This window comes from Poromitra crassiceps, assembly GCF_964638095.1.
Source record: "Poromitra crassiceps genome assembly, chromosome: 11".
Classification (NCBI taxonomy): Eukaryota; Metazoa; Chordata; class Actinopteri; order Beryciformes; family Melamphaidae; genus Poromitra; species Poromitra crassiceps.
Window position 1 is genome coordinate 36,884,829 of NC_139643.1, and position 21,381 is coordinate 36,906,209.

General features: G+C 42.2%; 3 protein-coding genes across 3 annotated transcripts; 1 reads left to right on the forward strand and 2 right to left on the reverse strand.

Moving 5' to 3' along the window:
- Positions 1–550: 550 nt before the first annotated feature.
- On the forward strand, positions 551–8,484 carry ddah2 (DDAH family member 2, ADMA-independent). Its single transcript, XM_083646444.1, has 6 exons — positions 551–597; positions 1,891–2,617; positions 3,290–3,478; positions 5,014–5,133; positions 6,031–6,174; positions 7,684–8,484. Exons 2-6 carry the CDS (start codon positions 2,312–2,314, stop codon positions 7,801–7,803), a joined length of 879 nt encoding a protein of 292 aa, XP_083502570.1. The 5' UTR covers positions 551–597; positions 1,891–2,311; the 3' UTR covers positions 7,804–8,484.
- Positions 8,485–8,669: 185 nt separating this feature from the next.
- rps5 (ribosomal protein S5) lies at positions 8,670–12,568 on the reverse strand. The gene is made up of 6 exons (XM_083646448.1): positions 12,514–12,568; positions 11,656–11,762; positions 11,167–11,376; positions 9,999–10,127; positions 9,160–9,258; positions 8,670–8,783 (listed from the first exon to the last, which is right to left on the reverse strand). Coding segments are annotated over exons 1-6 (615 nt in total). The 5' UTR covers positions 12,515–12,568; the 3' UTR covers positions 8,670–8,714.
- A 3,589-nt stretch (positions 12,569–16,157) lies between these two features.
- Positions 16,158–21,205, reverse strand: ppt2b (palmitoyl-protein thioesterase 2b; the record flags this gene model as incomplete). The annotated part of the gene is made up of 8 exons (XM_083646005.1): positions 16,158–16,301; positions 16,631–16,685; positions 17,111–17,195; positions 17,905–17,988; positions 18,222–18,329; positions 18,736–18,831; positions 19,593–19,746; positions 21,032–21,205. 8 exons carry the CDS (start codon positions 21,203–21,205, stop codon positions 16,158–16,160), a joined length of 900 nt encoding a protein of 299 aa, XP_083502131.1.
- Between the last annotated feature and the right edge of the window lie 176 nt (positions 21,206–21,381).

Sequence of the window (21,381 nt, forward strand, 5' to 3'; positions counted from 1 at the left end):
ACTTGAGTGGACTGGATCCGGACAGGACGTGTGGGGGATGGGGGGGAAGTATAGGGGGATGAAAGGGAGACAGGGCAGACAGACCTCCGTCAATGTTGCCACTCATACGCAGAGGAGACCGGAGGTTCGCCGAGTAGAGTTTCAAAATAAAAAGCCAAAAACCCTCGGACCATTCCTTGGACCCCTCGAAGTGGTATAACGTTCCATGTAAGAGTTTTCTTTTGAAAGTAACCGGACGTGCTCTTATTTTGATTCTGGACCGCTTGACACCGCTCGACACTGGTAGGTGTGTGTGTGTGTGTGTGTGTGTGTGTGTGTGTGTGTGTGTGTGTGTGTGTGTGTGTGTGTGTGTGTGTGTGTGTGTGTGTGTGTGTGTGTGTGTGTGTGTGTGTGTGTGTGTGTGTGTGTGTGTGTGTGTGTGTGTGTGTGTGTGTGTGTGTGTGTGTGTGTGTGTGTGTGTGTGTGTGTGTGTGTGTGTGTGTGTGAGAGAGAGAGAGAGAGAGCGAGAGAGAGCAAGAGAATAACGGGAACGGGTCGGTTTGGGGGAAAAAACAAAGAGGGAAACGCGCGACCGTGCGTACAAGCAACTTCAAAGAGGTAGGCGGGTGTCCTTATCTGTTATCTGTACAACTTCAGCAATTGTTTGTTAGTAATAGTTAGGCTAGAAATGGGTGGCACTATACTACATCATCATCCGAAGTTAGTATTGAACTGCTGAGCGGTGCGCTCCTGCAGTTTTGTTCTGCGTATATGGCCGATGTTATGGCTAACGTACTGCAGCTGGACTGGACAATATTAGGAAAAGCCTACTGTATGTGTTGGCTAACAGTTTCCTTGTGAAACTTAATGGAAAAACAACTAAAGTAATCGTATAATTAATAAATATGATATTGCAATATTTTGATATGAGGCAAAATAGCCACAGAGTCCACAGAGCCATAGACCCCCATTTGATGAGATTTAGTCTCTGACCCAAACCTAATGATTTTGTCCAGAATCCCATGATTTGTAGGTAGAGATATAAATAAGTATGATCAAAACAGTCATTCTACTTCATTCTGTGTTATAACTTCTAAATGAAATAATGCTGAAGTCATCAATTTGCTGTGTGGACCCCCTGGAAGCCCCTCAAGGACCCCTGATGGCCCCCAGACCCCACGTTGAGAACCACTGCAGTAGATGAAGACGTGCAATGCTCCACACTTGTTGCGCTCGTTTTGAGAAAGTGATGGACTTGAATTTTGAAGCACAGTTAGGAAACAGCCCATCCTGTGCGTAGGGGAACCTTGCAGCTTCACAGTGGGCGGCTGCTGGGGTTTACAAGGGAAGATGATAAAGGGACAATTGTCCCAAATCTAGCCCACCGCCCAAATATGGAAAAGCTTTGCAGCATATTGCAAGAGGCCATTGAAGCATTTTGAACAATACTCCCTTGTCTACTCTGCTATCTCTGCTGTTATTTCAGCTGCCCTCGGATGGTCCACTTTGTTGTGTTTACCTTTCATTATGCGTTTGAATTTTGAAAGTTTGTTTAACTAGACTGCTTGTTTCTGCTTCTTCGCGGCCAGCTCACATCAATATTCTTCTTCAGTGCCATAAAGTCATCCAACTCTCCAAAAATAATGACGCAGGCCGCTCGTCTCTTTGGCAAACTAGAGCGCGATGCGTGGGCCCCCAAATATCTATAGATGTGTGCACTGGAGCTTGAGCAGTTGATTGCTGCAGTTTTTTGGCCCGCTGAGCATTCGTGAAAGCAATCCCCGGGTACCATTGTGGCTGACCTCATTAACATGTCCATCTCATCTCCATTATCTGTGTCTCAGGCTGTGATCACCAGACTGGATCTCTCACAGTATTAACATGTCCATCTTATCCTTATCTGTGTCTCAGGCTTATGATCACCAGACCGGATCTCTCCCTGGCGTCTGTCAGGATGCAGATGGGGCCTGAGTAGCTGGCGGAGCAACTAGCATGAGAGGAGAGAGAGAGAGAGAGAGAGAGAGAGAGAGAACGATGAAGACATTCTCCACTCTCTCCGCCTGGATGACAGACTTCCCCCAGATCTGCTGATTCGCCCCATCAGCTTTCTTTAGTGCTCAGCTGGTCTCGCAATAACAAAAGCAGGCAGTCAGAACATTGGGAACACACAAATAATCCTCTTTATTCCCTCTTGCTTGTCACTTGGCAGAACACACATTATTGCCATTTCACTGGAGGACCAGTAACAGTACCACTACCAGGGCACAACCACTTCTTCTTAGAGGCAGACTGAAGAAGTACACGCACACGCATTACACATTGTAGTGACATCATGGCTAACATGTGCCCGTACGGCCGCTTCACCCACGCCGTGGTGCGGGGCATCCCAGAGTCCTTTGGGACGGCGGCGGCGGGGGGCGAGGGGCGTGAGAACGGGGAGGTGTCGGTGGACCCGGCCAAGGCCCAGCGGCAGTTCGGCGTCCTGACCGGAGCGCTGAGGCAGAAGGTGGGCCTGCAGCTGATCGAGATCCCCCCCGACCCCCAGCTGCCCGACAGCTGGAGGATAGAGGATGTGGCCGTCATCCAGGGAGACACCGCGCTCATCACCAGGCCCTTCAAACAGCAGAGGCGCAGCGAGGTAACACAAGGGAAATAGTGTCACTTTGAACGATGCAGTTAGAGGCGTAGTAAAGAAGATTTTTACTGCATCATGGCACAGAATGAGCATAATTTATCTGCAGGGGGTGATAGAGGTCTTGATCAATACCAGTGACTCAATAATTCCTTTACCCAGGCGCTGAGATTTCTGGCTTCAAAATGTGCAACTTTTTTAACTACTTTTTTCTTTATTTTTTTAAATTGTAAAATACACATTAGAATAAACAGTATACAGTATTACACATATATTAGACAATGCAATACTAGGATGGTGTTATCTCTATTTTTGTTAACCATCCCTTAGGTCTCCAAACATGGTGTACCTAAGAATCCATTGTTGACCTTGGATCGTGGATCTAAAATAGAGCTACCCTGAATTCTATGCTTTGAAAAACAAAAAAACTACCCATCAACTGAACAAGTGACAAGTGCAATCCTCCCATTTACTCCACTTGGATTTATTTCTCTCTGCATTTTCAACTCATGTGAAAAATGTATTTGAGTTAATCTCAGAATACGGCGAATAAAGTCAGAATTATTTAAATCGCAGAATTCTGACTCTATTCTCAGAAGATTAACGACCCCTTAATTAGGTCAAACTGTCATAGAGTAAGATAACTTCAGCATGTCTGCTCCCCCCCCCTCCCCACAGGTGGAGGCGGTGAGGAGGGTGATGTCGGAGCTCAACCTGACGGTGGTGGAGATGGGGTCAGAGGAGGGCGGCTCTGCGGGGGCCACGCTGGAGGGCAGCGACGTGCTCTTCACGGGGAGGGAGTTCTTCGTCGGCATCTCCTCCCACACAAACCACAGTGGGGCAGAGGTGCTGGCAGACACTTTCAGGGTGAGCGGGAATGGGAATGGATGATGCAGGTTAAATGAATGAAGACAGAAAATACGGTCGTGGATGTGGAAAAGTACCTCAGAGAAAAGTCTCTGTCTAACATGCAAACAGTTTTATATATTGCATTCAGTAGTTTTGTGGGTTTTTGGAGGGTAAGCTGGCTCTGTGGATCGGTATATAAGAAAACAAGAAAACAGCTGATAAAATCAAAGCTTAACTTACCAAAAACATTCATCTGAAAAATAATCTTTGTTCATTTGTTTTTGCCAGTGGGTCATGGCACAAAGCATCTTTGATGCCAAGATGCTCGTCTAAAAACGAGCCCAGCTGCCAAAAAAAGAGCAGGTGGCCATTTGTTGTATTGCATTTGGGGAATGATACCTTGTAAACAGTGATGAATGAGGCTGATGCATTGGCCAGATGAAGGAGGCCACACAGCAAGTCCCTTTAGACTTGACAGACCCGCCCATTAGTATTGATTGACTCACTCCTCTTAAGTGCATTTTTACTCTTCTGTTTTACGACACACAGGCACATACTGTACTTCTGACCTAGTTGTGTTGAATGTGTTTGCATTTGTGTTCCTGTCTTTGTGTGTGTATGAATGTATTGCGTGCGCGGTATCGGCTTCGTGTGGTGAGCAGAGGGATCAAACAGAAACACCAACATGTACTGTACAGCCTTTCTTTGTGCTTCTAGGCTCTTCTAAACCCAAAAGAACATGATCCCCCAGCAAGTCAGTTCACTCCTTTACTGGCACTTTAATACACAATGCTAGTTCTTAACAATAAGCTTTTGAATTTGTATTTCAATATCACACCAGCAGGTAAAACACACCGCTGGGGTGCGTAGGACAGCAGTCTTCTAAGCATCTGTATCATGTATCATATCATTTGTCGCCAGGATTATTACCTCACTAGTGCGTTTACATGTTTCTAGTATTTGCCATTGTAATCATTTAGTCATTTAGTTTTAGAGCTTAGATGTAGTTTATCCTCAGTCTATCATCAATTTCCTTTCAAAACTTTGAATCTTATATTAGCTTATATTATTATATTATATTATGAGAAGCTTTAATACTTCCATTATGATTGTTAATGAAGCTTCTTAATCAGAGCAACATTTAGTGTGTTCAAACTAGGCTTGGCTGTCTTCAAAGGCTGATACCGGCTTGTAGTTATGGATTGTAAAAATTACAAAGATTTGGTGTTTCCCCACTTGTATTTTTGTCAAGGTGGAAAAGCCTCTGAAACAGCGTTAAGACCATTGTGGGACACTAGAACTGCAGAAAGCCACACTCATGAAATTCTTTCAGTTGGCTCAGCAGCCTTTTAAAGGCAGGGGGAAGCAGGCTTTGCAGACTGCCGCCGTCCTTGAAGCTGTTGAGTGAAATAGTCCTGCATCTCACTGGAATGATTTTGCATATCAAGACATAATAAAATAATAACATGTCCAGTAGCTCTGGAACAACCATAACTGCATGACGCCTAGTAATAAAGAATTGTAAACCCCTATCACTGTCCCTCTGTGGTCAGGACTTCGCTGTGTCCACCGTCCCGGTGTGTGGTGGAGCGCGACTGAAGAACATCTGCTCCATGGGGGGTCCAGACACAATCATCATCAGCAACAACGACGGGGCCAAGAAGACACTGCGGGTCAGTGTGTGTGTGTGTGTGTGTGCAATGTTTCCCACAGGTTAGTGGTTTACCTCAGCAGAGTGAGATACATGTTATTTCCCCCCCTTTTATTCAATCTGTTGAAATATTGATGGACAATCTCATCTTTCCTAGTTGTGTTTATTTGGTCACTAAATTGACTATGTAGCCCCATTTCTTTTTCTGAAGCCAATATAAAATACATGGTCATAGGTTAGTGTGTTCAGTTTTTGTACCAGTGTTCCAATTCCAACACTTTTCCTCATACCCCAACCCTGCAATTGAAATATTACTGTAAAGTAAGACACATCAGTTGTTCATAGCAATCTGCATAACGCGAACCCTTCAAACAAACTGTTTTTGAATTGTGGTTTGTTGTGGATAAGAATTTGGACCACGGGGTGATTATAATAGCTATAACGTGCGTTTCTAATCGTTAATAATAACATGTTGAACAACAACAGTAAAAAAAAAAATCACAAGCACTTTTATCATATCAGGTATGGCTCAATCTATTGCCTGAATATTGAAAATCATGCACTGGCCAGACCCTGGAGTGTAGAGCGGAGCCAACATTTAGACCTAATTATCTGCCGTACATTTACCTCCCCGCCCATCCAGATGTGCTCTCTCTCTCTCTCACAGCCTGGTAGTCTCTCTCCCTCTGTCTTCATGTTTCTCTCTGTCCTAATGTGAACTACACACACCCAGACGCCTGACACACACCCAGACGCCTGGCTGCCAATGTCACACTAATTAGTGAAAGCATTAGTGCTTTCTGTGTGCACAGAACACTGGGAGTGGCATGCAATAATTATGTGTGTGTAACTGTGGAGATGGTGCATCATCATAACACTGCATGTGTGTGTGTGTGTGTGTGTGTGTGTGTGTGTCCAGATGATGGAACAGCTGACTGATCACCACTATGAAGTGCTCAGTGTCCCCGAGGAGTCGGCCGCAAACTGCATCTACATCAAAGGCCCGTCCAAACTGGACTACCTGCTGCACCGGCCCGCTGAGGAATGTCCCGAGAGCATCTCTGTGAGCAACACTCATCTTGTCTCTAGCTCAGAGCTCGGCTTCAGCTCCAAAGCCCCATCTCAGCTTTTTCTAATTAAAGGGGCATTAAGTGATCTATGAGAGCTCATCGACCTCTATCAAAGACCGGGAGCAACTGCAACATCTCGTCTTACACGAGTCTCTGCCACGGCTGTCTCATCCCTCCCGTCACTTTGAGCTATGTAGACCTGAAACTGACACAAATCCAGATGTCACATTTTCACAATAAGGGCAAAGTGCCAGTGTGCATCGTGTCTGTTGATACGATCAGATTTAACTGATATGAAGGTATCTGATCAGGACGCACGCGCACACACGCACGCGTGTGCACACACACACACACACGCGCACGCAGTGGTGTAATGTAACTAAGTATAAATACTTAAGTACTGTACTTAAGTATTTTTTCTGAGTATCTGTACTTTACTTGAGTATTTATATTTCTGTCAACTTTTACTTTTACTCCACTACATTTCTCAAATAAAATGGATACTTTTACTCCACTACATTTCCCCCAAGCATCTTAGTTACAAAGTAAAATCTTAAGAAATTGCGTAGCCTGCAAGCGATCAGGTTTGGCAAATCAGTGCTCCTAGTTTGCAAGTTACGTTAATCACGATCCACACGCCGTTCCATTTGGTGGCTGGAATGCAACATAACGTTGTTTGCCAGCGGCTATAAAAGTCAAGAAGAAATAGACTTCCACTTAAGCCCAGGGATGTCTTTTGCTTGATTTTTGCAGCATTTACTTGTACTTTTTACTTTCAATACTTAAGTACATTTAATATCAGAAAATTACTTTTGATACAGAAAATATCAAGTACTTTAAGACTTTTACTCGAGTAATATTCTAATGAGTGACTTTAACTTTTACCAAAGTCTTTTTCTGGGAAGATATTTTTACTTTTACTTAAGTATGGTTTTCTAGTACCGTACTTTATACACCACTGCGCGCTCGCACACACACACACACACACACACACATGCGCGCACACACATACACACACAGACGATTGGGGAAAAGTTAAATAGGAACATCCAGAAACAAAGCCTAAAACCTCCAACAATCCCATCCTTGGATCGTCTTTGTCCCACAGACCTAAAGGGAACTGGGATGAGTAATGTGGTTTCTCTTTCTTGCCCTTTTGCCTATTTAACTGCCATATTTGATTTATGTCTGATATTTTCTTTAATGTTTAGATCCAAGAAAGGAGAGCATACATAACAAGCTAGTGCATTTGTAAGGTCTATTCAACCAAAAAGAAAATCAACACACCAACATAAGCAATTACAATATTTCATTCAAGCCACCATAGGCTATAACAGTGATCTAATGTGCATGTGCATAGTCACTTTGTTGCAAATTCCAGTCAGTGAAACAATTTTTTCCTTTCTGCCACTAGCCAATTCTTCCTCGCGTTGAGCATGTGCAGTCTGTGCCGATGATGTGAGTGTGTGACTGTATGAGTAAGCTATGTTTCCTCCCTCCAGGCCTTTCAGAAGCTGCAGGACTACACCCTCCTGCCTACAGCCTGCAGCGAGGCCTCCAAGTTCGGGGCGTCTCTCTCCTCGCTCTGCCTCCTCATCAACAGAAAGCATACATATTTCTAAGGGAACGAAACACTCTTAAATCCTCAGCACGTACACTTCCCCTACTCATTTTCACAGCGGGGTTCAAAAACGCCTCTCTGAAACAGCTTGTAGGCAACGTCACAGTAACGCTTTTCACTGAAATTAAATGCTGGCCTATTGTTAAGGGGGAGAAACACTAATATGCAGCATTTGTACGACAATTTGATCCAGCTATAATGTGAACTATTGACACAGCAGCCTGGGCTCAAGCAAAGTCCACAAGGCGTCCAGCGTGCAGTTTCTTTGCACAGCTGCCCCCCCTGCTGAAAGGAGAGGGCAGCATGCTGGTTTCCATACAAAGTCAAACAAAAATGTATCCACGACATCACTGAATGCAGTTGTAGTTTCTCACTGTTGTAACTTATAAAGGTTAACCACTCATTCCCCAGTTACTTCGAATTTGCTGATGGCAGCAACCAAATTTGTGTCTGTAGATTCGGTGTCAGGACAGTGTACAGTCCTTCCTTATCAATAGTGAACTGGACATTAGTATGCATTTCTCAAAAGCAGTCATTTTTGTTAGACACTACAGCCTCATTTACGGTACATGTAGCTGCTAAGTTTAGAAATGCAGATTTTTCCTTAATAGTGTTATGTTTTAGCTTTTGTATGTATAAATTTGTATCAAGTGTAGCGATGCCAATAAATTCAACAATTATTGTGACCTATAGATTTTTGCTGCTCATGTATTATTTATACGCTCATTATTGTGCTTGCTGAAAGCAAAGCACAATCTAGTTTCGAATATCGTTTGATTTTGTACATCCAGAACTCCAAACACGCATCACCATTAATTAATTTAAACTGTTTATTAAACAGTATAAAAAGCACTCATGAAATCAACAGAAGTTTCTTCAATTTTATTTTGTGGTTTTTTAGAAAGCAAACATTTAACGATTGGACTTTGCCACTCGCTCCAACTCGTCCTTCTTCTTGATGGCGTAGGAGTTGGATGAACCCTGAAATAGGAGGGAATGATTATTAAAAAATGCACATTCACAGCACAATAAACTACAAGTGAGAGAAAATCTTGCTCAAACTGGCCATTGTCTCAGCATGCCAATTAAAGGCCATGTTTCATCTCTAAATTGATCAATGACTAGGGCTGTCACTTTTTATTCAAAATTTGATTGTTCCTTTGAAGTTCGAACATGGGGAAAAGATAACCAATGACCTGTTCAAATTAAAAGTTTGCCAAAACACGTTCTGGGTAAAAATAAGGCGTTGCACATATTGTCTGTTTAACTGAATGGAAAATGTGGAACAAGACTGCCCATGATGCACAACAAATGTGTAATGAATGAGTTTAGTCATGTAAGTTGAATTAAATGTTACCTTGGCTGCATTGATCAGCTCATCAGCCAGGCACTCGGCGATGGTCTTGATGTTCCTGAAAGCAGCTTCTCTTGCTCCTGTGCACAGCAGCCAGATGGCCTGAGAGATGGAGAGCCAGACATTAGTGGTTGAGACGGACTGACTACGGTAATTCACTTTAGTGGACTGAACAGAGGCTAGAAATGTAATGTGTCTGAGTTGGTGATTGGCTGGGCCACAGCAGACTACAGCCAATGAATAAGCAAAGACATTTACTCTGCGAGCACTCTAGCACGCCAGGACAACGGGCAGTGTCGAGGCGAGACTCTAGCCTCGCTTAATGCATGCATACACCGGTGCTGAAACAATTAGTCCAACAGGAAATTAACAGATTATGATTATATAACCTGATTGTTTTAGTCATCTGTCAAGTAAAAATACCAAACATTTGCTGGATACAGCTTCACAAATGATAAGATTCACTGTTTCATATAACTATGAAATTAATACATCAGGCTTTTTTTTGCTGCTAGTCACAAGTAAGCAGCATTTTAAGACTCTGGTAAACTGATGGGCAGTTGTCCTTTTCTGGCAATTGATAGACTAAATGATTGATTGAATAGCTGATGATGTATCATAGTATTTCTGGGCTTTATGGTTTATACCACTACACTCAAGATGCAATCATCAGAAACAATTCATGGACATTTTCTGAAATCCAGGCAATACTTATACCATCTTTACTTGAAGGAAACAGGATTGTTGTTGTTGAGACATTGTAGCAAAAACATTACCTGAGCCATTTTAGAAAGACTCAATTTAGATGAGGTTAGGTAGAGCAAAGAAAAGCCTTAGGTTACCTGGTTGACTCTGCGGAGGGGGGACACATCCACAGCCTGCCTCCTGACAGTACCAGCGCGACCGATACGGGTGGAGTCCTCACGGGGTCCACTGTTGATGATGGCATTCACCAGGACCTGGAGGGGGTTCTGAGGACGAAAATGGGAACCGGGTGTCAATAACTAGCATCTGGAAACATCACATTAAGAATCACACCAAGAAACATTAATGTAAGTGGATACCAACTACACTTGTCCTAGAGCTATTAGTACTAGATCAAGGCATACTAGTCCTTAGTTAAATTAACTGACTGATTATTTAACAAATGAATGCAGATATACTGTATCAATCCATGATGCAAAATCATGGACAGTGAAAAGGGTGCCAGATACCAGGGCAGACACAACACCACTCCAAAATCATTCACTTAAGTATCCTATTTTGGGATGAAAAAGGTGACAAGTTTGCAACTTTGCATCCCTGATCAATGATGCAAAATAATTGACTGCATAGGATCAGTGGAGGGGAAAAAACAGTTGGTCAGTTTCTTGAGAAGAGACTGAACTAATTAACAGACTGTAGATTAGGGAAACGGTGGACAGATAAATCCAGGAGGCAGTAATGCAACTTAAAGTATACAGCAACTGCCGTTAAACACCAAAAAATAAGGATACAAAATGGGCATCAAAGGCCCCAAACCCTGTGAGAAACAAAACAGATGAGGTGCATGCATTCAACAATAAAGTAAACATTCTTAATCCTTTTCAGTCTGAGAAACAAAAAAGAATGTTTTCCTACCTGTGCTAATCAGAACTGGTAGTGTATCTGAGTTGGTGATTGACTGGGTCACAGCAGACTACAGCCAATGAATAAGCAAAGATATTTACTCTGCGAGCACTCTAGCACACCAAGACAACGGTCAGTGTCCAGGCGTGACTCTAGCCTCGCTTCACAACACAGCAAACGGGTGATACAAAGTAGTTTTAACAGCTAGACAGAATACAATAACCCATCCTTCTCACCTGCAGGGAGATGTCATTGATCCGGACATCAAGCTTATTTAAAACATACAAATTCTTGTCATGGAGAAGAACCACCAGAAACACAGCCATGGTCCGAGAGACACAGTTTTCATCTCTAAGTACACAATCACAATTAAATACTATCGCCTTGTCATAGAGTACCCACCTCCCCGGTCAGCAGGTGGATGATCTCGAAGGCGTGCTTGACGATGCGACAGGTCATCAGCTTCTTGCCGTTGTTGCGGCCGTGCATCATCATGGAGTTGGTCAGACGCTCCACAATGGGGCACTGGGCCTTGCGGAAACGCTTGGCGGCATAACGTCCTCCAGAGTGTGGCAGGTACTTGGCATACTTCTCTTTCACAGCAATGTAATCCTGTAGAGAAAAAGGGGGTACTTCATATTTACAGTTTATGCACATTTCAGCGAAATTGTGCTAATCAGAACTGGCAGTGTATCTGAGTTGGTGATTGACTGGGTCACAGCAGACTACAGCCAATGAATAAGCAAAGATATTTACTCTGCGAGCACTCTAGCACACCAAGACAACGGTCAGTGTCCAGGCGTGACTCTAGCCTCGCTTCACAACACAATAAACGGGTGATACAAAGTACTTTTAACAGCTAGACAGAAGACAATAACCCATCCTTCTCACCTGCAGAGAGATGTCATTGATCTGCACATCGTCCGTGCTCCACTTGCCAAAGAGCTTGATCTCTGGGGACTCAGCCACGGCTGGGGCAGTCTCCCACGACTCAGTCACTGGGGATAAACAACAGTGGATAAGTCGCAATGTCACAGGATAAAGAAATCCACAGGAAATCCCGATAGTATGCGGGTGTGCCCGTGTTTTTCCACACTATGGGGTGTCGTCTCCATCATAGCGGCCATCGAGGTACTAAGGAAGCTTTAGGACTGATTTTAGCCTACTAAGCATCTGTCAGGCAAAGTCAGCCAATGCAACATGAGCAGCAGTGAGTCATTATCATAGAATCTACATATAACGTTAGCTGATTACTTTTGACATAAGAAAGTTTACTGAAATTTCAAGACTCAAATAAAAGTGCAGCCACACTTCCACAGCAGGGCCTGAACTGAAGCCTGCACGTTCATGTTAACTAGCTTAAAACCAAGGTAGCTGACAAGCTAACCAGGAACGTACACAGTAACGTTAACGTTACATGTCACATCTTCAATCACTAGTATGATCAGCTTTAAAGTGAATAATTAATATATTGAGAATATAGGTGCGTGTAATGGGGATATTTATTGTAAAAACAATCGATAAACGGTCAACATGCCGCATCCACATGTGCTAGCAGTTAGCCACATGCTAACGCTCTGCGCTCTTGTACTCGTAGGCGACATTTAGTGGAAATAAATACAGATTTCGGCCAAACTAATACAATTTTATTTCATTTGTCGTAAACGGGGATTGTTACCGCACCCATTTATCCAACAATACGCATTTTGGTGACATCTGAAACGGTAAAAACGTGAATTTGTCACTCACTTGTATCTGCCGTTCTGTACAGCACTTCTCAGAGACGGAAAAGGGCCTTCGCAGAGCCTCGTGCAGATATCCGGTGGGCTGATGGGGTACTTCCGCGCAGGGCTTTTATGTATTTGTAGTCTTTTTACATAATGATGGTCATCCAGTTTCCTCATACTTTGGTACTGAAATGGAACAGCCAGGTATGCTTTTATAAATATAAATAACTAGACAGCACAAACTACATTCAACAAAAGAACAGAACAAAATGTGCATGGGTGAGGATGGAGAGAGACTGAATGGTCTGAAGGTCTTTTTAAGCCCAGTGCACCGGGCCCAGGTGCACTCATTGGGCCTAACGGCCCCAACACAGGCTCCTGCAAGACAGGGGTGGGAGGGTTGTCACACTTTTAGAAGTTTTATTACAAAAAGTATATGAAACCCATTACCAAAATAGTTATAATTCTGTCATTGTGTTACTTATTGTTGGAATTCTTGGGAAAATTAATCACCCTTTTTGCTGGGGACCCCCTGAAACCCCTAGGGGTCCCCAGACCCCACTTTGAGAACCAATGAACTAGATAATAATATTTTTTGTTATCCTTCCACCAAGCAAAATAGTTATTGTAGCTAAACAAGCAGCATAAGTACAACACATAATCATCTCTTCTGTGGTCTCTTAGGGGTATTTTCAACTCCAAACATCACGCCAATCACAACTGAGGACTATCCCTTTAGTAAAACTAAATAACTCAAAAGTCAAAATAGCTGTTAAAAACTGTCATCTTTATTGAGGATTTGACAATTGACACTTTCCATTTACAGACCATACTGTGAATCTTGTAGAAATTGTAGTCCACACTGGCAAAATAGTAGATTATTTTTTTGCAACCCCTGGTTAAAAAAAAGCCTCCATGCCTATACATTGATGTCTATTAAGACACCAATAAAACTGAACAGGGGGACATCCCTTAATTCCATAACAAATGGGGTCAGTTCATTTGTACAAGCATGCATAAAACCAAGAATGCAATATTAATAAAATAGCCCACATAAGACTGTAAATCTAACAACTTCAAAAACATTTACAAAGGATTTTCAACAAATCATCCCATCTTCATCCCCGTGGTTCAAATCGGGTTAAATCTGTAACCATTTTGTGCAATTCCCATGGTAATTCACTTCTTCACTTTGACAAACAACAGATATGTCCCTTCTTTGTCAAACACCTATAATACAACAGACAGGCATACACTTTCAAAACATCGCAAATAGTTCAAATCAATCCCTTTCTGACAGACGAAGAAGAAGGTTGCTCAAACGCCTGAGATATCTAAATGCGAAGGGAGGTAAAGAGTGCCACGTACAATAGTTTGGTGGACAGGTAAACGCTAATATAGCACTGCCACTCTCCGGCTTTTCTGTATCCATATCTATCCCACCATCTCCTCTTTTATTTACATTTTTTTAGCACCATCACTCAAGGCAGTGTGTTATAGCACTTCGGTTTGGGAAATGAAACACTGAGGGTGTGTGCGAAATAGTCTAAATTTAAGGCTTGATCTACAACAGCGATAGCTCAGAGAACAGCTGAAAAAGCACTGCATGACAATCATAATAAAACATGATATATCACGTTTATTATGAATTATTATGAATCATGAATATCAGTGAATATTCATGATCCGCACACATTAAAAAGGTTTGTGGGTTAAAACACCGGGGAGGAATTACACTCTCCAGGATTGAAAGATCAAACAAAAAAAAGATACAAATCACTCCATCGTTGCGATGAGTGGGGCAGTGTGTGTCTGTACATGTAGACAGGATGACAGAATGTCACTCAGGCACTGTTGTGTTGTGTGGTAACTTTTTGAGGTATGCGTGAATAAACACACATATACATACGCAAGAATGTATGTACAGTATGTATATGTGGGCTCAATGTGTTAAAAGTTAGAAACTGTAACTTTTTCATATAAATAAATATTTGATGTATTAGTGATTCAAGCTACATCCAGTTTATGAAAGCTTATACATTTCCTGCTCTGGGTCTTTCCTGTGAGAAATCCTCTGGCAAACAAGGAGTGATGCGTCTCGAGATAACTCGTTATGATTTGGCGCTATATAAATACAATTGACTTGAGGTGACGTGTGTGTTGTGTAAGGGTTTCACAGAATAGTAGACTATCAAAAGCGCTAGTCGACACTGTGCAGTCATAACGCATGCAGTAATAAAGCTTTTGAGATGGCCTTCTACCGACTGCAGGTGGAGATAACTTTGGTTGTTGTTGAACATAGATTTGTTGGAACAATCATTTTCTACGTTATGCCATGTTAAATAAACAGGATTTAAGGTATTTAGAGAAGAGACTCCTGCATTTGTAAACAGCCTCTCAGAGCCCATCGAGGACTCTGCTATTTCACCTACCCCTGGGTTGGTCCCGCCTACATTACTCAACCCTTTACTGGTTGTATTTGAGACCTTTTTGATGAGAACTGATCATTGTTATTGGCTGAAAAATATCTCTCTCACGATCAATCGACTAGTCGACTACTTTTTAAGTAGTTGATGACTACTCAAATGCAGCAGTCGTGAACACCCTAGTGTTGTTTCTTGCAGCAGCAACAGTGGTTTGTTTGAAATGTAGCAGAAGAGGTTGGTAGTCCGCATGAGCACAGCCAAGAAAAGGCTGGTAATGTAGCTTCAGAAACTCAAACCTAATCATCAAGAGAAAATATAAGGACACAGCGCCATAGATGCAAAGCAGCCGAGACAGTTCAGCAGCCTCGTAATGGCCACTAGGGGCAGACAGGCTAACTGTGAGTGAGTGAGTGAGTGAGCGAAGTGAATGAATGAATGAATGGATGAATTAATACGTGACAGAGTCAGTTTAGGCATCTCATGGGAAAATACTGGCAACACCGTTTGATTGCCAAGTGATTTCTGGGAAGCGTAGTGCAGAAACACCACAGCAACGACCACAAATCACTAAAGATGTCTCCAAAATAAAAACAAATGAGGAACCAAACATTAGCACTTTAAAGAAGAAACAAACATAGAAAGACTACTTTTCAGGTTGGCTTGACATCTATTGGCTGAAACATGCTATTGCAGTCTGCTATTGGTTGATCCATGACAACACAGGTAACCCACATCGCAGTTAACCGAGATCAGCCAATAGCAGTTTGCAATAGAATGATGCTTTAACCAAAGACGATGGGATTTCAACTCAATTTCAACTCACTTCCTGTCATTTGTCACATGGGTTTTGCCCATGGTTTTCCACGGACATGGCCACTTGGGAGACTTTCGGCAGGTCTGAATCTATTGGAGTCACGTGACAATTTTGGAGACTTGCTGCTACCATTTGTTAGGATTGGCAGAGCCTGCGGTGACCCATCTATAGTAATATAATATCTATGCTTTACCCAGTAAATGTCAGTCCAAATTGAAACAACCGTCTTTAAGGAAAGAACGAGATATGTTTGAAAATAAGCTATGAAATGGTTGTGGCAGCAGAGTTTTTTCACACATGGTGGAAGTAAGAGCTTATCACAAACAAACAAAAAAACAGTTTGTAACTGTGTGTGTGTGTGTGTGTGCATGTGTGTGCATGTGTGTGCGTGTGTGTGTGTGTGTGTGTGCTGTCCAATATTTCCCTCTACACCAGCCACTTCTCCATGCAGGCGTGGAACACCGTCTCATTTTTGTGCCACCAGACGTGTTCGACTCCGGCCACTGAACACAGGATCACGTCCCCGCGAGCCGCCATGGTCTTCAGACCGAAAACATCCGTCAGATACACCTGCAACAGCAGAAAGAGGAAGGTGTGTCAGGAGGGCAAGGCCATCTGTTATAGGGTTGATCATTAATCTTCCCCAATGCACTTTGTGTCAGAAAAACAGTGGATGAAATCATACCAGAAGAATGGAATGGATCATAAAGGGCATTAAAGCAAATGTTTAAAAAAATGCAAGACAATACTGAAGACAGAAACCACTATCCTGTAGTTCCCGAGCATAATATGTTAAACATTCAATGTATAGCATGTAATATAACTGATTACAAATAAGACACGCATAACTGAACATTAAACCCATCAGAAGACTGAAACAAAGAGTTTGTTCCACTCACATCTTGGTGTTGCATCTCGACGACGGTCTCGTTGTCGTCATAAAATCCAAACTGACTGAAAAGGAAAATACAAATAGGATGATTATGATTATGTGAGGAATCTCGCAGGCAGACCTACAAAGACCAAGTGTTGGATGGAGGGAAACAACGCCTACACTGATAATAGACAGTTTTATATTACATGAGGGAAAAAAGCCTTTCTAAAACCTGGATAAAATAAATATACTATATAACATTGTGAACAGAATGTGAGATTGTGTACTGAAAATTAATAGTTCAGAGGGAAAACCAAATGTTGAATCAATATGAACTGGGGAAAAAATCATTCTGTACAAGATAAAAGGCTGTAATGGTAACAAACTGTGTGTTTTCATCTGTAATGTTTACATGAAATCATTCTCGATGTGGAAAGACCATCAGCACCACAATGCTTTTGAGAAAGACAGTACCAGAACAGGACAGTTCAGGGGACCGACTCACCTGGACTGCCAGGGGGTGATGACTCCATCATCCGGCCCTCCAACCAACACCAGCTTCTTGATCTTCAGGAAGTTCTTCTTCCATTCTGTGAGTGACAGGTAAAGCACTGTGACTGCATGTAGTTTTAGACAACTACTCAGAGGCTGAAGTGCATTGTGCACAACACATATCCTTCATATAATGATGTCTGTGTGAGAATGGTATCAATAACATGTAAATGAATGTAAACAAAGGACGTGGCAGAATTTCATGGGAGGCTTTGAATATCCAGATCATTTGTGTCAGGTTTTTCTTATCCAGTTATTGACAAATGACACTTTGTTATTTGCCATGTCACATGTGTAATTAATGCCAGTTGATCAGATGTGTGTATATTGTGATGGAATGTGATGAAAATATGTGATGAAAATATTGTGTCACTGAGGAAGATTAAATCGATTCAATGATTGATTCAGTTTTTTTTATAGCCCTTCTGCATTTGAGCACTTATTATTTGGAGCATCTGTGATGAAAGATAACAGGGTAATTCATATTTTGACATCTTTATGATCCTATCCTCAGCAGTGTGTTAATTCTTCAGTATCTACTTGTATTTATAATCCACACACCTGCAAGTCAAAGTTATTTATGGACAGACGTTTAGGCACAACAACCTCTGATACTCAATTTCATAGGTTGTGTAAGGGGTCAAAGTTGGTTAATCTCACTTCAAAAAGAAGATAAAAACCTAAACCCAGTGATAATTTAAAGCATTAAACTGATGGGCAAGCTTCACCCGTGAAGAATCTGCTGACCTGTTGCATTGGGATTAGACCTCTCGCTGTTGAGCAGAGCCAAATAATCACTGCTGTTGACATACATGTCTCTGTGGTGTGGATCTGGAGGAGACAGAGAGTAAACAACCAGAATGTCAAAAAGTAACTCCTGGTGGGTCAGCGATCAGAGACACAGATTATTGATTATACTCATGGGTTTGAATCCAATATAAACTTTGGAAAATAACAAAAGGTCTTTCGAGCCCACTGAAAATCCCATTTTCAAGCTTGACAAGCAAAAGTATATATTTAAGACATTTTAGAATTGTTCCTGCTGTTGTGGTTTCCTGACTCACCATTCCAGTAGTTGCAGATGGATATCCTCTGTCCTACTGAGGTGTAGCAGACGTGGAAGAGGTTGGACTTCACAAACTGAGGGAAGAGGTACCTTAAGTAGTCTGTGTCTGGGAAGAAACAAGAGGCCAACCGCAGGGATAAATATCAAGACCTGAAGTTGCGCCTGGAGATCAGCTCGACAATAGATACGATACATTTGCATAATTTAGCGACATGAATTGGAGTCTCTGTGGAGCATTTTTGCTTACAAACCTCAGAAACTCAAACGACCGTGGCCCCAGTGGTAATAAAGTCCTTAATATGTTTCAAATGATCATGCTTGCTTTTCAGATAGTTTTTAGTTTATATTTGGAGTGAGAGACAGAGAAAGAGAGAGAGAGAGAGAGAGAGAGAGAGAGAGAGAGAGGCAATCTTTTCATTTAACAAGAAGGTCAGGTGGCAACAAGTAAATTGTTTAGCCTTAAAATTCCCATCATATTTCATGATTCTATTGCTAGGAGAAGTTGCGCCCACCTCCGTACTGTCCGGCCTGCGGCGAGGACAGAGAGATGAAGGACTGGACGTTGTGGTCGGACAGAGTGGAGAGGATCCCCCTGCAGATCAGCCCACCTGCGACAACATTGAGAACACAGGTCAAAAAGGGAAGCAAACAGCTGCTGTGTGTGATGCTGCATTCCAGAAATGTCAGAAAAGTTGGAAATTCTGACTTCCGACTAAAGAAATTTAAAAAAAGGGCCCTTCAAGTTGGAATTTCAAGTAGGAAAATCACATGATGCCAACATGGCGATCCACTGTGAATGTGACTCAGCATTACTTTGAACATGTTTAAAAGCCATACGATTGATTTTCGGCATTGTATGACTTCAACATTATCAAAACACAATGTGGTAAGTGTAAATTTTGCACATACAGTTGCTAATGTTCTATGCAAACTAGCTGGATAACCAGGCCAAATATCATAAAGATAACTTTAGTTGAGCTGTTGAGGAACAGTAGTTTACATTGGGCACAGACAATCTGGCAGACTTCCATGTTTCCTCCATGGTTTTTCCGAGATGGGCTGCTGGACTAGGACCTACCGGCTGGAAATGTTTTACTTCCGACTTTGGGTGGGAAGCAGCATGTGACTATTACGACTCTGATGTGTTATAAAAAGATAAGCAGCAGCCAAAAAAACCATCTACACAGTTTTACAGAATACAATATCTCATTATTCTCTCTCTCTCTCACACACACACACACACACACACACACACACACACACACACACACACACACACACACACACACACACACACACACACACACACACACACACACACACACACACACACACACACACACACACACACACACACACACACACCTACCTTGAGAGTAGCAGATGAAGTGGACCCCCTCTGCTGCATTTTGCATTATGGGGTAAATAGCTGCCTTGAAGCCCTCCACCTGCTTCCACATAGGCTGCAGGCTGGCACTTCTGTCAAACAGGTCAATAACCGACACATTGGTTCCAGGATGAGACTGCAAGACAGACAGATAGGATAGATGGTATAACTTATTAAACAGGGTGTGTTAAGTTGGCAACTTGGAACGGAGGCATTGTGTTTCAGTAACTCCTGATATTCTAGTATGTTTGTTGCGTTCAAATGTATTTTAATATAAGCAGCAAAACTGATCCATGCTGATTTAGGCTAATTGTCTCTCAGATGCCTGTGTTATCAATACCAACACTTATCTTATGGAATGTTTAACTACTAATTGATCAGGAGTGGAATGTTTAACTACTAATTGATCAGGGTGTGCTTCAAATATTGATTATTCTGTAGTATGTCTGGTAAGCAGGAAAGAACACACCAGAGAAGTCTGATTTCTCCTATTATTTTATGTACCCCCTCCCCACCCCTCCCCGAAATCTTGGGAATCTGGTTTCACACTAGAGCTTTGTTGTGGTAGAAAAGGGGAACTTGATATTGGCCTAACCTTCTGAATCATACCGACCCATAAAACTTCCTCTTCTTAACACTGCATCTTCAACTAATCAGTTACTGTTGCCCTTGCAGCTCTCATGTGTGTGATTGTTTTTGCGAAGGGGTGGGGGATGTGTGTGTGTGTGTGTGTGTGTGTGTGTGTGTGTGCATGTGTGTGTGTGTGTGTGTGGGGGGGGGGTTATTTATGCTCTTACACAGGGAAATTTGTCAATAAATAATCACTGACAACTTCAATTAATAAAAAGACTATATCAACAATGGTTTGGCCAGTCCAAATCATATCGAACATTATAGATGACCACAGGGAAAACTATAGAACATTGTGTACTAAACTATAATAGACTATAAATGACTAAATGGATGTACCTTTACTATATGCTAATGATTACTACAGTATAGTTTACTTCATATTACACATTACTCAACCTTTTCTCTGTTATGGTATAACAGCATAATAGTTAACTACAGTTAAAACTATAGAATATTGTACTAACTATAAGACTAAATGGTTGTACCTTTATGCTATAATAATGAATGACACAGTAGGCTATAGTTGAGTAAACTGTGACAGGCCACACATAGGCTAATAATACTAAATGTACTATACCATAGAAATCAATACCTACTAATAATGTTGTATAGATTTATGACTATGTTTATTGCCAGTGTGTCTGTGGTGGTGAATAAGGCCTCTACAGTATGTAACGTTAACTTGTAAGGTGAACATTGAACTCCTGGTAGAAATTCCTTTTTAATAACTGTCTTGCAAACTGGCGCCTACGAGGTGCCCACTGACTGAACATCTTCCCACGACTCACCTCGTTGATGAAGCGTCGTAAAGTGGTGAAATCCCCAGAGCTGTCGAACAGCCCGTGGACGATGATCACCGGCTTGTACCCGACCACAGCAGCCCAGAGACACGTACCGAGCAGTGGCCACAGCAGCCCTGCCGCACCGCTGCTCCACCGGCTGCTGGACACAGCACCTTTCATCATAGCTAAAAACAAACCTACCCCGTAAATCTTTGAAATAATAAAACTGTTAAAACAAAAATAATAAAAAGCCTGATGCTTCAACTTTAGGCTAATGTATCATCATTCCCATTTGTTTTCCAGCACCATCTCAGATGAACTCAAGAGCTCCAGCGTCCCTCCGATGACCCAGTTAA